Source organism: Podarcis pityusensis, assembly GCF_964106645.2.
Source record: "Podarcis pityusensis genome assembly, chromosome: 11".
In the NCBI taxonomy this organism is placed as follows: Eukaryota; Metazoa; Chordata; class Lepidosauria; order Squamata; family Lacertidae; genus Podarcis; species Podarcis pityusensis.
Window position 1 is genome coordinate 1,153,595 of NC_138036.1, and position 16,139 is coordinate 1,169,733.

The 16,139-nt window shown below is 50.8% G+C and overlaps 1 protein-coding gene across 1 annotated transcript in view; it reads right to left on the reverse strand.

The window, feature by feature from the left end:
* Window positions 1–3,584: 3,584 nt before the first annotated feature.
* The window catches only part of PHF24 (PHD finger protein 24), a 33,490-nt gene continuing 20,935 nt past the window's right edge, over window positions 3,585–16,139 (reverse strand). The window contains exons 3-8 of the mRNA XM_080973601.1: window positions 14,959–15,144; window positions 14,545–14,623; window positions 12,819–13,009; window positions 12,396–12,562; window positions 11,250–11,342; window positions 3,585–6,754 (exon numbers count right to left, since the gene is read on the reverse strand). Of these exons, the coding sequence (XP_080829727.1) occupies window positions 6,655–6,754; window positions 11,250–11,342; window positions 12,396–12,562; window positions 12,819–13,009; window positions 14,545–14,623; window positions 14,959–15,144 (816 nt within the window). The 3' untranslated portion in view covers window positions 3,585–6,654. The remainder of the gene's footprint in view (window positions 6,755–11,249; window positions 11,343–12,395; window positions 12,563–12,818; window positions 13,010–14,544; window positions 14,624–14,958; window positions 15,145–16,139) is intronic.

The following is a 16,139-nucleotide window of genomic DNA, read 5'->3' on the forward strand; positions in this document are numbered from 1 at the left end:
TGGGACATCTATCATGGATGCTTTAGCGGAGGTTCCTCATTGCAGGGGGTTGGACTGGATGTCCCTCAGGGTCCCTCCTGTAATAAACAAAATCTGCCCTTATTCCCTTATGGGGGACACAAGAGCCCTTATAGAATTCTTTGTAGGTTCTCCATCAGTAGGAGAAAATAACAGAGGCCAACCAGAGAATATTGAGAAGCAAAGCAGCTAGTAAGCCTGATCTTTATTGAACTGTTGCAACAGGGTGCTCCCCTCACACGCAGGAAAGGAGGAGGAATCCAGAACCCAGGTGTGCCTGCCCTTATACAGACATTTTAAATTGCCTTCCCTGGAGCTCAAAACCACCCCTCCATACATCATACATACATCACAGAAGGGGTGTAACCCAAGACCACCCCCCACAAACATCATACCTACATCACAGAAGAGGTGGTCTACAACAGAAATTTGAATGTTGTTGTTTTTCCTGTTTGCAAGGTTATCTGATAATGCCTCATCTGATTGCCTTTCCTGGTAGTCTGGCCATTTTTGAGATGGTGATTTCCCAATTCCTGAGACAATGGGAAGGTTCCCTCACCCCCTCCCTCCTTGCAGAGAAAACATTTGGTCAGTTTGGGAGTCAAAATGGTTTCAGGGTGGTCCTCCTGTGCTGCTCCAAACATGTGGTCCACACATCTATGTATGTGCTTGGTTGGTACATTTATTATCTATATAAGACCTTACATTTTTTATTTCACTCCCAACCCTACAATTCCACGATTCTGCATGCAGAGCAGGTGCTCCCCGCTCTGAGAGGCAGAGGCGCTTGTTAGATGAATGGGAGGCCTGCGGTGGAGAACAGAGACAAAGCAAGAATAAAGCTTAGGAGTGTTTAAATTCATTAGCATGAAACAATAGCGGGAAAGGTGAGCGGAAGTACGGAGGTGTAACCAGATTAATGCACGGAGAATTAAGTGAGAAGATGAGAAGCGATAATCGGTTGGAGCTGAGCAAGAGGAATACGATTAAGCAGGATATTACCATAGTCAACAAGAGAGAGTGATTGTGTAGGACTAGGTAACAAAGGAGACGTTTCAGAAACATGGCACACAGGATGGGTGCGGGGAGCAGAGAGGCATGTTGCTCTTACAGCAAAAATGACAAAAAGAGGCTCATTGCACCTTTAAAACCAGCAAATGCATCATGGCATAAGTTGGTTCCCAAAGAGGGCGGAACCACCCACTGGGGGGTGAAGTGGGATTACAGGTGTGTGGGGGGGCACGCTAAGAGGTGAGGGGGGCAGGGGGCACCAGAGGTGTCCATGACTATTGGACTAAAAAGCCGGCATCACTGGGTTGAATTCATCAGTTTTGTTAAATTAATTAGACTGAAAGGTTTTAATTGGATTTTGAATCAATATGCAATTAATTGTTACTGCTTTGGGTTTTATTGCCTTATTATCTTGCTCAGTGGGTCATGCAAACTGCTCTTCTGAATAATGCTTTTTAATAGGGTACGGTGCAAAGCACGGAGGATTAATCTACATACCCATGGGGAGGGGCCCCTGGAAAAGTTTGGGGACCACTGAGCCAGAGGCTGTTTCATCACACCCCCACAGGCCACAAAAGCGCATGCTGCTATAAGTGAGTTAGTCCTGAAGGTGCCACAAGACGTTTCCTCCTCCTCACACTGTACATAACGTAATAGGCACGATATTGCTCTGAAATCAAGCAAATGCTGCTCATGGGGAACCTTCGCCACTTGTGAGCTTTCTTCCCAGTCACCAAAGGCAGAGGGGAGACCTCTGCCACTATCCAAAAGGAGAAAGAGGCCCACGTCTCGACCAATAGCCCCCTTGGCAGGTCAGTTGTTCTCCAAAACCTAATCCCTGGCGTTCTTCATTCCTCTGGAAAAACCACTTTCTGAATTGCAAAGCCATGCATTCAGGCTCCCACCTAGAATTTGCTCAGTACTGCTTCTGTCGGATGTTAATTTTTACGTTCCTTCTCCAGACATCTGCTGCAAAGTCTCTTTCTGGCTGGGGGAGCTGCCCTATATTATCCTGCCTCTCTGAAGTGCCTTCTCAGGAAGGCCGCTGTTGAAATATTGACGCGTCTTCTGCAGCACTTGAGAGTCCCTGGCGGGCCGTGATGGACAAGGCTGCCTTCCTGGTGCCCTCAATGGTCGTGCTTCAAACCAGAAGTTCCCTTTCAGTCCTGAGTAGTGCTTCCCCCCCCGGGGTACGCATACCCCGGAACATGTTGTGAATCTAAGTTTGGCCTCATTGAGGGGTGGTATTTCAATACGAGTAGGAAAATGAGAGTACCCCTAAACATTTTTTTTTAGAAAAAAAGCACTGGTCCTGAGCACGCGACATGGGATGTCAGGGAAGAAATCTGGTTTCCCAGTGGAAGAAGGGGAGCCAACCGAGCTGTTTCTAGCTCTGGCTGTGCCTGAATTCTACGTAGCCAGGCAAAAACACCAGATGAGGGGGACTCCCAAGGGCCACATAAAGATGGTCAGAGGGCCTCATTCGAAGTTCTCAGCTTTCCCACGCCTGCTTTGGGTGCTCTCCATCCTTGCAGAAGGAGTTGTTGTGGGCCAGTTCTCAGGGCCAGTCCTGCTGTTAGGCAGCAGCCTCAGGTGGCAGATGCTGAGAGATGGTCTGTGTGTTTGTGTGTGTGCGCGCGCACTCACAACCTGTCCTGTACCCCCAGCCAGCCACCCATGTCCCATCACCTGCCTTGAAGTAATATTCAACTCATCCACTTCCAGAACCATTCCCAGCTCTGTCTGCTGGCAGAGAGGAGAGTGTCAGGTTCTTTGTGGCCATGGACTGGCGTTGCACATGCATGTTCCTCACCAGAGGATGACAGTGACGACATGAATGTGTGAATGAATCACGACAATGCCACCGCCTCAGACAGAGCTTCCTCAGCACCCATCATCACCTCAGACGCAAGGAGGCTGCCCCGTGGGGGCCAGTTCACACATTCGGCTGTGAGTCATCAAGCGATGAGCAATGGCGTGGGACGCGCATTGATGCGGTGGTGCAGAGCTGCCTTCAGAGGATGCTGGTCAGGAGCTGGCAAAAAGCTTTGGAGTGAATCTGAAGATGGGACTCTTTGTGGAAGATCCTCGAGGGTTGGGGGGGAATCACATCAGTCTGGAGTGGGATGCATATTCTGCTCCCATGGGCAGAGGTCACAATTGTACTATGTGTCTGCCCATGTCTCAATGTCAGAGTTGCCTAGCACTAGGTGTAAGGATTGCATGTGAGAATCACAGATCTGCGTGCAAACCAGACACTTCAGAACAATGGTTATCTATCTCATCCAAATATCAGTGTCCAAAATGTTAGCTTTCAAGTTTACCCTCCAATGCCAAGTTTCTAGGCCTCATGGCAAGGAGATGAGACTGAAAAGATATTGGGCCCTGCTGAGTGAAATCCCAGAAGCTGGAGGAGGGAGGGAGGGTGGTGGGCCAAAGCTTTGGATGGCTCCTACCCCACCAGAATAAATTGTGCAAAAACCCTCAGGCTTAATGGTTCAACCCCCAGAATAACACTGCGAAAATCAGGAAAAACTATGCAAAAACCAAACGTGCTCAATGTACATCATTTATTCAGATCACAGAATTTGGGTTTCCTTGGTACAGAACTGAGCAGGAGCAGTGGGAGGGCAAAGGAAGAGAGAGGAGTCTAGACTTCCTGCAGTCCTGCTCATGGGTTTACTCATCTTTGCAGAGTCCTCTGAAAAAGGCCCCCTAAAGATTATTGAACGAGTTTAAGAAACAAGTTCTGTGCAACTTGAGAGCTGTACGTCTGCACTGCACATGTTTGGCTGGTCCTTTGGCTTTGACCAATATGGCTACCTCTCTGGGATGCATTATGTGCAACATGGCCGATTCCTATCCTAAGGTGAGGCCATCCCCTCCAGTTGGCCTGGCCTGCTCTGGCACGGGGAGGCTCTGCTGGGCAACCGTGGCAAAGTCCGAGTTGCCACCTTCTGTTCTGTCAAGTGAAGAGGGCCTTCCTCTGCAGCCACTCTCTGTGGGAGACCCTCTCTCCCAATATTGGAACCCAACGGGGGCTCTCCATTCAACAAAACTGGAGGGTGTTGGATTCAGACAAGAAAGACTTCTTCACACAACACAAAAGTTAAACCATGGATTTGGCTACCACAAGATGAAGCAATGGCCATCCACTTGGGTGGCCTTGAAAGCAGGTTGAGCAAATGAATGGAGGATAAGGCAATTGATGGCCACCAGTCCTGATAGTTCCCCATCCTGTATATAGATCACCTCCAGGATTAGAAGCCATCAGCCTCTGTCCCTTCCGCTGGGCTTCCTGTAATGGACATCTGGTTGGTCACTATGGGAGGATGATGTGGGACTAGATGGGGCCCCTTTGGCTTGATCCAGCTGCAGTCAGCCACTCTTCTGAAGATGGAAGGGAGAGAGGCAGACACCTTGAGGGGTTTCATGCCCCTGGCCATGTCTGGGTGCTGCGGGGATTCAGGTGAGTTGGCCTGGAACACCAGGAACGAGAGTGGGGCATCACCAAAATACAGGGCAGATGCTCATCACAAAAGGATGGGAAATCCTGGCCACTGTGTGTGTTGGATAAGGAGGGTTCTCTCAGTGGGTGCAGTTGCTTTGGCAGAGGGTGAAAGAGGATGGAATGGGGGCCAAGGCTGACCAACCGTCTTGCTTTCCCCAAGGTACGTCACATTTTTCCAAGTGGGTGGGGAGACTGGGTTGGCTTAAAGCCCTTGTAAGACCGCTCCCTAGAGGGGGGAGGCCTCCCCCAGGCTCCTTCCTGGTGCTATTCAGCCATTGCACTTCCATTGTAATCTACAAGCCATGTTGTGTTCTTGCTGCACGTCTCTGCCCATGCTAGTAAGCCTGACTTGGCTGCTGTGTGAAGGGGTGGGGAAGGGTCAGGTCACCTGACCAGCCACTGAAGCTCAGTGCACATTGGCTCTCACTTGGCAGGGATTCAGCAGGACCCTTCTTCCGGTCTTGCATGGTCCAGGATTGAGGCCGAGTTAAATAGGAACAGCCAACAGTGAGTCAACAATGACAGCTAATGCTGTTCTAGGCTATATCTACAGAAGTCTAGTGCCCAGGTCAAGAGAAGTAATAGTACCACTTTATTCTGCCTTGATCAGGCCACACCTGGAGTCCTGTGCCCATCTCTGGGCACCACAATTTAAGAAGGATGTTGACAAGCTGGAAGGTGTGTAGAGCAGGGCAACCAGGGTGATTAAGGGTCTGGAAACCAAGCCTGATGAGGAACGGTTGAAGGAGCTGGGTATGTTTAGCCTGGAAAAGAGGAGAGTGAGAGGAGATAGGAGAGCCATCTTCAAATATCTCAAGGGCTGTCACATGGAGGATGGAACAAGCTTGTTTTCTCCTGGTCTGGAGGGGAGGACCAGAACGGATGGAATCAAGAGACAGGAAAGGAGATTCCAACTAAACATCAGGAAGAACTTTCTGACAGAAAGAACTCCTTGATAGTGGAATGGGCTTCCTCAGGAGGTGATGGAAGCTCCTTCATTGGAGGTAAAAGCAGAGGACAGGGCAGAATGGCCTCTTGTAAGGTTTCCCCAGAGGCCACTAGCTGCTCTAAGTTAACGGAGTACAAGAGCGGAAAATACATGGAGGCTCCACCTGCCTTACAACCCCTCTGGAGAGCAATCTTCCGTTCGGTTCGACACAATTCAAGAGCAGTTTGAGAACTGTTGACTTTCAGACGTCCTCATGAAATTTCATCAGCACCAGCCTGCCTGCGCATATTACGTGGCTGGAGAACTGCATGGCAAAAATTCAGAGAAGTGTGAATTTGGAGGAACAGCTGTCTTTTGATTCCTCATATTGTCTAGGAAAGCCAGTCAAGCTCAACTTTAAATGGGAACTGAACAGATTTCCTCCCTTCCTATCGAAAAATGAGTGTGTCCTCTGCCTGTAGCTGGTTCCTCCCCTCCCCTTGCAATAGCTAACAACAAACTAGAATGCAATAGGGGACTGTGGGGGGGGGGGTTGGTTTGGATGACCCTTGTTGGTCCCAAGCCTACAATTCTATGATTCTGTGATTTCTTGACCAGGAGCCCAATGCTGAGGCTTTCATTTTGTCAGTGGCCATTCAGGGAGGTGCTGAGATGAGCAGATGCGCAGGAACCCTGGAACTTAGCTGCGATGCACAAGCTCCTTGGCCGTGTCTGCTGGATAATGAGAAGGCTGAGGAACGCTCGAGTTTTCTTTTGGCTCTAAGCAGGAGCTGCGAGGGCGGCTGGAGGATCTGAACTGTTTTATGAACTGGCCAACCTGGAAGTGCAATGTCTGCGTTTTAAACCGATTGATAAAAAAGGGGGTGTCCCTGCCCAATGATGCAGCCAGGGTCCTGCCTATAGGTCTCTGTGGGTGTGTATGGAGAGATTCAGAGAAGGGGGTGAGGGGAGGGAAGTGATGGGCAAAGGGGCCAAATGCTTTGCCCTCCATCATCACCAATCTCCTGGCTGTTTTCTGGCTTGTGTCGTTTGGCTGCTCCAGCAATCAAGAAGTTTCGCCCGTGTCAATCCAGATGGCTTGGCAGGATCGTGGAGACCTTCCTGCTCTTCCCAGCAAGGCAAGTCTGTTTGTCTCTGACCGCCTCCCCCCTTGCCAAGCGTGCCCCTATGCCAACGGCTTCAGGTGGATGGCAGGGCTGTTTGGCCGGGCGGCGAGGATGTAGATGGTGCTCTCTCGTAGGAAAGTAGGCCAGTTGATGGTCCGGCTGTGAAGGAAACAGAGGGAGGGAAAAGCTTAGCAGGGTGGAGTCCCCAGCAATGCTGGCCCAAGAGCAAGGCTTAGCCTTCCCCTGGCCTAGTACCTCTGGCTGTTCTCAAAGACAGCTCCCAGAAGAAATTTAAAGAATATTTAGCTAAATATTGTGATACAAGATAATTAGAAAATTCTTGGAAGTAAGAAATAGGCTTAGGGGTAGAATTAGAATATGTGGTAGTAAATATTAAGGATTAGAATATTAATAAAAGAGAGGAGGATAGTAAATGAAAGGAGTGAACATTATTAGAAATATGAATTTGGAGAACTGCTATACAGTGGTGCCTCGCAAGACGAAAAGAATCTGTTTCGCGAGTCTCTTCGTCTTGCGGGTTTTTTCGTCTTGCGAAGCAAGCCCATTAGTGGTTTAGCGGCTTAGCGCTACAGTATTAGCGGCTTAGCCGGCTTAAAGATCAGCTGATAAGCGGCTTAACGATCAGCTGATAAAATCTTCAGAAACACTGCAAAATTAAGGAATGTTAGAGTGATGTTAGACCGAAAACAAGAGGTTTCCAGCTGTACAGGTTAAAGTTAATGATAGACTAAGATTAAAGATTAAGATTAAAGATGTTTAAAGAAATGGAAATTTGATATTAAGAGGGAAAATTTTAATGGTATATGATATTAAGACCAAGGATTAGGTTTAAAGAAGTTGAAGTTATATATTTTAATATCTTATCAAATTAAAGATTGGGATTAAAAAAGTGGAAAAGAAACTGCTGGACAAATAATTTGGATTGGAATACAAAAGAGGGAGGTATGAGGAAGTCCAGAAAATAAGCAACTAAAAAACGGAAATGAAACAGAGATATTGTTTTTAATTGTTATGTTTCTTGTATTTTTATTGTTGAATCTTGCTTTTGTTTTTTTTTGTTTTTTGTGTTTTTGTTATATGTATTGTGTATGTTTTTCTTTTATTTCTTTGTTGTTTAAAACTTTAATAAAAATTACTTAAAAAAAACACACGATCAGCTGATAAGCGGCTTAACGATCAGCTGATAAGCGGCTTAGCGTCAGCTGTTAAGCGGCTTAAAGATCAGCTGATAAGCGGCTTAGCCATCAGCTGATAAGGGTTTAGCGGCTTGGGAAAAAGGGGGGGGGGGGAAGGAAAAAAACAACAAGGAAAAAAACCCCGCAGGAACTCGCAAGACATTTTCGTCTTGCGAAGCAAGCACATAGGAAATTCGTTTTGCGAAGCACCTCCAAAACGGAAAACCCTTTCGTTTAGCGGGTTTTCCGTCTTGCGAGGCATTCGTCTTGCGGGGCACCACTGTACAGGGGTTATAATGAAATTCAGATAGAGGGGATTTGAGGAAGTCAGCTATCAATGTAACGAGAATTAGAGATTTGAAGTAAGAATTCTGTTTTGTGTGTTTTCCTTTTTCTTTTCTTGTTGTGTGTCTTGTAATGTTTTCACTTTTTCTATGTGATAAATATGGAAACCAATAAATTTTTTTTTTAAAAAAAAGACAGCTCCCAGAAGCCCCAGCCAGCATGGCTATATGATGCCGGGGATGATGGGAGTTGTGGTCCAAAATACTTGCCAGGCATGGGGAAGGCTGAGCCAGCGGCTTGGCTGGCCCAGAATGAAAAGGAGCTGGGCATGAGGCAGCCCAGCAAGCCAGCTTGCCCCTCAGGGCGGAGAGTCCAGTGCTGACCTCCTAGAGAAAGCCAAAGCCACGACTGCGTGACGTAACTGGTGTGGGGCAAGGGCTCCTGCCCACTCGGCTGTGAAGCTCACTGGGTGGCCCTGGGCCAGTCACACCTCTCAGCCTTACCTTCCTCGCAGGGTTGTTGTGGGGGGATTCTGTGAGGGTGGTGGGGAGTTTCCCTTTGACAAAGTGCAGGATCATGGCAATGAAAATAATGACTAGAGTTGGGGCAATGACAGAACCCTGTTTAACATCTGCTCCCACTGTGGATGGGTCACTTTGAGAGCCATTGTTATCTGCAGTAGAACTGGCCTCCATGGTCACTTACAGACTCATTGTTAAATCTGTGTTTATGGAAGACAATCTTACTCGGCTATGAGTGATCGCAGAAGAAGAAGAAGAAGAAGAAGAAGAAGAAGAAGAAGAAGAAGAAGAAGAAGAAGAAGAAGAATGTGAGGATGGGGAGAACCATGTGCACCCCACTTTGAGCTCCTTGGAGGAAAAGGTGGGGCAGAAAGACAATTAAAAAATAATAACAATGAAAGCCCCCAGCAACGTGGGGCACCTTAACCTCCCTGGGGAGGGAGATGTGTGGCCACTGGCCTCTCAGCCAGCTCTTGTCTCCCCTCCTCTTTTTCCTCTTTCCATTTCCTCCCCCCCTCGATCATCCCAGTCCCGCCTTCCCCCCTCCCTTGACTCTGGTCTCAGAAAGCAGAGAATTGCTATTAAATTACTCTTCCACTTCACCCAATTTTCCTTCAGAGGCTTCAAGGTGGCACATACGGTTCTCTGCCTTCCCATCTGGCCCTCACAACAACCCTGAGAGGTAGGCCAGGCTGAGAGGCGGTGCCTGGCCCAAGTGAGCCAGCGCTATGTGGCTGAGTGGTGATTCGAACCCTGGTCTCTCCCAGGCTCTGTACTCATAAGAATCAATCATAGGATTAAGTTGGAAGGGACCCTGAGGATCATCTAGTCCAACCCCCTGCAATGTGCAGCTGTCCCATATGGGGATTGAACCCGCAATGTTGATGTCATCAGCTCCAGGCTCTAAACAACTGAGCTACTCTAACCACTAGACAACACAGCCTTATTGTACTTGACTACCTCATCCTACTCCAGGGAGGAGCGGTTCTTGAGAGTCAAGTTTGCTCGCCCATCCATCTGTCCAGGGCCTGGGGAGCAGCCAGAGATGCCCGCCTTTGCTCTTATGCCAATCTGCTCCAGGCTTGAGTGACAGTTCGTTGGCAGGCAGGCCTGGCGAGAGAGACGGCGACGGCAGAGCCAGGCAGATGGCCAGAGAAAGGTGTCGTTGCAGGATGGCTCCCGTCTCATTTCAGATCCCACCAAGGCCTCGGCTCACAAGCAGCCCCCCTCCCAGCTGCGCTTCTCCCTCTCGCCCACCACTCCCCACCCAAACCAGGAGTCATCTCCCTCCAACTGGAAGGATGCTTAGGGTTTGCCTTGCTGCCAACGGTCGCCATGGAAACCCGGGAGCCTGAGCGCGGCTCCTAATGAGGCAGAGCGATATTGCAAGTGTTGGCACATCTCTCCAACATTTAGGAAAGTCAGGAGTGATATTACGGTGGTGGAAACTGAGGCAGGAGTTGGCGGCAGCGATGCTTCCGAATACCAGTTGCTGGAAACAGAAGGAGGGGAGAGTTGTTCTTGTGCCCGGTTCCTGCTTGTGGGTTTCGCACATCTGGCTGGCCATTGTGAGAAAAAGAGGCTGGATTAGGTGGGCCATTGGTCTGATCCTGCAGGCTCTTTTTAGGTTACTATGTGAGGAGGGATCAGGCGAAGAACCCGGGGTGCCTGCAGAGAATTGCTCAAAGACTGGAGAACATAATCCAGGCTTCCTGAGCTCCAGAACCAGTATGTGACCCACAGACAGTCCTGGGTGCCGTCCCAGAGTCTGGAACCAAGCCTGATGAGGAATGGCTGAAGGAGTTGGGGATGTTTAGCCTGTAGAATAGAAGACTGAGAGGAAATATGATAGGTAAAGGGACCCCTGACCATTAGGCCCAGTCGTGGCCGACTCTGGGGTTGTGGCACTCATCTTGCTTTATTGGCCGAGGGAGCCGGCGTACAGCTTCCGGGTCATGTGGCCAGCATGACTGAGCTGCTTCTGGTGAATCAGAGCAGTGCACGGAAACGCCATTTACCTTCCTGCCGGAGTGGTACCTATTTATCTACTTGCACTCTGACGTGCTTTCGAACTGCTAGGTTGGCAGGAGCAGGAACTGAGCAACGGGAGCTCACCCCGTCACTGGGATTCGAACCGCCGACCTTCTGATCGGCAAGTTTAACCCACAGTGCCACCCACGTCCCAGGAGATATGATAGCCATCTTCAAGTATCTGAAGGGCTCTCATAAGGAAGATGGAGCGAGGTGGTTTTCCCTTGCTCCTGAGTGGATCCCCTGAACCAGTGGATTCAAATGACAAGAAAGGAGATTCTGACTAAACATTAGGAAGAACTTTCTGGTGGCAAGAGCCAGTTGACAGTGGAATGGGCTCCCTTGGGAGGTGGTAGAGGCTGAAGGGCTACCTGTCCGGGATTCTTTAGCTGCAATTCCTGCATTGCAGGGGTTTGGACTAGATGGCCACTGGGGATCCCTTCCCACTCTACAGTTCTATAGATTTCCCAGCCAGTGAGGCACCTGCAGTGGTTTCTGAAACAGTCTAGTCTTAGCTGGACCCTGCCACATGGTTCTTCTGAACTTGCAGACTCTGTTGGAGGCCTCTGCATGGCACCCTTTAAGGACAGACTACCTTTCTCTGCCCGGTGACCTGCTTACCTTGGTTCCTCTGGCTCTGCATTCAGCAGCACCTGGTCCTGGCTTGCGTTGCTGGCTGGGCTGCTCTCTGAGATGGGGCCCACGTGGCTGATGCTGTAAGGGAGCAAAGGGCACCCCCAGGGTTACATCACCCTAATGAGCAGTCTGATGAAGGACTCTGGCCACAGGTGCCCCACAAACGGCACCCCAAGGTCACCTGTGGCATTGCGAAGATCATTGCTAGGGTGCCGGGCTTGGGGTGGGGGAGGCCTGGCCCCTTCCCCAGGCTGAGAAGACTTTGCAAAGGTGCCCCAAACTCTCAACAGGTTGGAGAAAAACCAGGCAGACACCCAGAATTCTCAGGCCAAGGGGAAAAGCTTCTGCTTAATAATAATAATAATAATAATAATAATAATAATAATTTTTATTTATACCCCGCCCTCCCCGGCCAGGGCCAGGCTCAGGGCGGCTAACACCAGTAAAATTACAGTACAGTGGTACCTCTGGTTGCAAACGGGATCCATTCCAGAGGCCCGTTTGCAACCTGAAAGGAACGCAACCCATGTCTGCGGGTTGCGATTTGCCGCTTCTGCGCATGTGCGAGCTGAGAAAACCCGGAAGTAACTCTTTCTGGTACTTCCGGGTTGTCGCAGAACGCAAACTGAAAATGCTCAACCTGAAGCAAACGTAACATGAGGTATGACTGTAAAAACATAATAGGGGGAAAAACCCAATTTAAAATACAGGTTAAAATGCAATTTAAAATGCAGCCTCATTTTAAAAGTAGCCGATAAATCAAGACCATAAGGGGAGGGAAATATAAGGATCAACTGAGTCCAAACCAAAGGCAGGCCCTGCGGAAAGATGTCAAGTCCCGCAGGGCCCTAGTCTCTTGTGACAGAGCGTTCCACCAAGTTGGGGCCAGTGCTGAAAAGGCCCTGGCCCTAGTTGAGACCAATCTAACCACCTTGCGACTTGGGACCTACAAAATGTTGTGGACCTTAAGCTCCTGCCACGGGGCAGACCAGGAGAGGCGGTCCCGTAGGTACGTGGGTCCTAGGCCGCATAGGGCTTTAAATGTGCCCACGTGCCCAGTGGCAAGTGCAGGAGGGTTCCCAGCCAAGCCAGGGAGGCTGTGGCTCAGAGTGGGCGGGTGAGGACCTTTACCTGACGTTGCAAGAGGGCACCTCCTTGTGCCGCTTACGGAACCACGTGTGTTGGCCGCGCCGACTCTCTGCCTCGCTGATGAGCCCGTCCCCATGCTGGTCCAGCGACAAGAAAGTGGATCGTGCCCGCTCTCTCTCCTTGCCCGTCAGCAGGCGGAGCAGGGCGTTCTGTGGGGGTGAAGCAGAGGAGGAGCATGTGATTAGAGCATCGTCTTCAAAGGGGCTTTGGCTGTGAGGGGTGTGGAAGGGGCTTTGCACTCCTGAACTGGCCACCACAGCGCTCAGGAGTGATGCAATGGCTTGCCAGGCCTTGGAGAGTGGTTGCCAGTCAGAGGGGACAGTGCTGGGCTGGAGGCACCCATGGACTGAGTGACTCAACAGAAGGCAGCTTCCTAGGTTCCTCACGGGAGTCACCTTCACCCACCTGTGTCCGCGATCTCTGCAGTTGCAGGATGGACTCATGGGAGAGGAAATCCACCCATTCGATGCGACCTTTCTTCTCTGGATCCAGCGCTGAAAACTGCAGGGCGTCCTGGTCTTCCTGCTCCTCGCTGCTGGGCTGCTGGTTCGACAGCCGCTTGTAGCCCAAGAAGACATTCAAGGTCAGCGCACTGTCTGTGGAGCCACCAGATGGGAAGAGTCAGTGAGCGCTTTCTCTCTCTCTCTCTCTCTGCAGCGCCTTAACCCCTTGGGCTATTAGCGCTGCCCTGCTCCCCTCAAAAGAATACAAAAAGAGCCCACAGGATCAGGCCAGTGGCCCATCTAGTCCAGCATCCTGCTCTCACGGAGCCTGCGGGAAACCAGCAAGCAGGATTTGAGGGGTTTCCAGCAAGTGGGGTTCAGAAGCCTTGCTTCCTCCAGCTGTGGAGGCAGAGCAGTCATTGAACGCCCTCTACTCCTCCATGCATTTGCCAAATCCTTTTTTTAAAAGCCATCTAGTTTGGTGGCCATCACTGTGGCAGGGAGTTCCACAGTTTAACTAGGCGCTGTGTGAAGAAGGACTTCCTTTTCTCTGTGCTGAATCTTCCAACATTCATGTCCCTGAGTTCTAGAGTTCTAGTGAGAGAGGGAGAAGAACCTTTCTCTGTCCATCCGCTCCATGCCATGTATAATTTTTATAAACATCTACCACGTCCATTGTCACTTGCCTTTTCTCTAAACTAAAAAGTCCCAAATGCTGCAACCTTTCATCAGCCCCTCAACCGTTTCTGTTGCCCTTCTCTGAACTCCAACTCTGCAATATCCTTTTTGAGATGAGGCAGCCAGAACTATACCCAGTACCCCACAGGTTTCCATAATGGCGTTATGATACAGCCAGTTTTCATTTTCGTTCCTTTCCTAATAATCCCTAGTGTGGAATTTGCCTCTCTCTTTTTTTTGCAGCTGCTGCACCCTCTCAGTAGGAGGGCCCCCAGTTAAGGGGAGGCCTCAGCCTTGAACCCAGCGACACACCTAGTCCCACTCAAGACCCCCAGAATCACAGCCGGCTCAAGACATTTTGCCGCCCGAGGCGAACTTCCCTCCTGGCTGTGTCCCATTCCTACAAACAACAACCCCGGTTTTGTTTCACAGGCACCCTCACTGAAGGACTGGGCAGAGCATGTGCAGAGTGGCATTTTAGGGGAATGCACCAGCAGCTCCCCCAGCCCTGAATTAGAGGCAGGACTGTGCAGAAAGCACAGCCGAGAGAACAGGCGTGGGGTTGTTTGGCGACCCCTTTTGCGGTGGCCAATTGCCTCTCCAGCAAGGGAAGTGAGCTAGGACCCGGATCCCAACTGCCACCCTCTCCCATTCTGCCACCGAGGTGCCCACTCAGCCCTGCCCACAGCAGCCTCCTCTTCCGCTTGCTACCACGGCCCACCAGACTCCCTCACCATTGCTTCGCCTTCCTCCAGGGGGTGGTACAGAGGTCTGGAGCGGCCTCCTGCCCCCACAATGAAAGGCAAGACTCCCAAGACTAGGTCATGGCGAAGGCAAGGCCTGGTGGTGGTGGGATCATGGCCACTGGCCCTACTCCTTGCTCTCCAGGCATTCCCCGTCCAAAGCGTAATCCGTTCCTGCTGTTTGGGTGAAGGGGGCGAGAGAGCGGCTGACGTGGGTCCCTCTCTTCACACCTGACCCAGGAGTGTGGGTCCGCAGCACAGGCTTACCTGGGGCGACCTTGCCTTGCTGGAAGGACTGGAAGAGGCTGCTCATCTCCTCCTCAGTGAGGAGCAAGTTGAGATTGTCCTGGGGTGGGGGGGAAGAAAGGAGGGCGAGTCAGTTGCTGGGAGGCTCCCAGGACACAACTGGGTGGATTTGCAGATTCAGAGTCCCCTCCCCACTGCCCTCACTCCTTCAGTGTATGGTCCTCAAGGGTAGACTGCCTTCAGTCATGGAGGCTTCCTTTCACCATCATGGTTCTCTTTTCCCTCTCTGCGTGAGTGCAATCCTCTCTTGGAAAGGGGAGGGTAAATGACTGCCCCTCAGTCTAGGGACCCCTAGTTCTTCACACTGGAAGGGAAGACGTCTCCCACAGCACCCTCCCCTCCCACAGCACCCCAGGGCCCCCACCCGCTGCTTACGCAAGAGTAGCAGCTCCAGCCGGTCTCCGAATGGGCCGCCTCAATGACCTCGCTGGTGTTGTCCTGGGGCAGGAAGCCCATCCGGCGGAGGCAGCCGTCATGATAGACCCTCGTGCAGACGCGACAGGGCAGGAGGCTGTCCGCTGTCCACACTTCGCACACCTCGCACGTCTCGTCGTTGGTCACCTGCGTGGGGAGGGGAGGAAAGGCTGAAGCCCTGAGCAGCTGCAGGGACCCCCAGGAGAAGGAGGTCACCCTCGATATCCTCAGTTCAGGAGAACCCATGGCATTGTAGACTTCTTCCCTAGCCCTGCAGCAGCAGAGGGGGTGGGCATCTGTCAGGGATCCTTTAGCTGTGATTCCTGCATTGCAGGAAATTGGACCTGATGACCCTTGGGTCCAGGGCAGCTGTTTATCAGCTCCATCTGGTACGCAGGATGAGACCCTACCTGCCTGCGGACTGTCTTGCCAGAGTGGTGCATGCTCTAGTTATCTCCCGCTTGGACTACTGCAATGCGCTATACGTGGGGCTACCTTTGAAGGTGACCCAGAAACTGCAACTAATCCAGAATGCAGCAGCTAGACTAGGGATTGGGAGTGACCGCCAAGACCATATAACACCAGTCTTGAAAGACCTACATTGGTTCCCAGGACGTTTCCGAGCACAATTCAAAGTGTTGGTGCTGACCTTTAAAGCCCTAAATGGCCTCAGCCCAGTATACCTGAAGGAGCGTCTCCATCCCCATCGTTCTGCTCGGACACTGAGGTCCAGCGCCGAGGGCCTTCTGGCGGTTCCCTCTCTGCGAGAAGCCAAGTTACAGGGAACGAGGCAGAGAGCCTTCTCGGTGGTGGCACCGCCCTGTGGAACACCCTCCCACCAGATGTCAAAGAGAAAAACAACTACCAGACTTTTAGAAGACATCTAAAGGCAGCCCTGTTTAGGGATGTTTTTAATGTTTAATGCTGTATTGCATTTTTAATATTCGGTTGGGAGCTGCCCAGAGTGGCTGGGGAAACCCAGCCAGATGGGTGGGGTATAAATAATAAATTATTATTTTTATTGGGGCCCCTTCCTGGGGGAGGATCTGCAGCCAAATCACAAATGCATGATTGCTAGAAAGTCGCAAGCAGGTGACTCTATGATGTTATATCCTCTAAACTTTTGTGGTTGAAGACAAAAG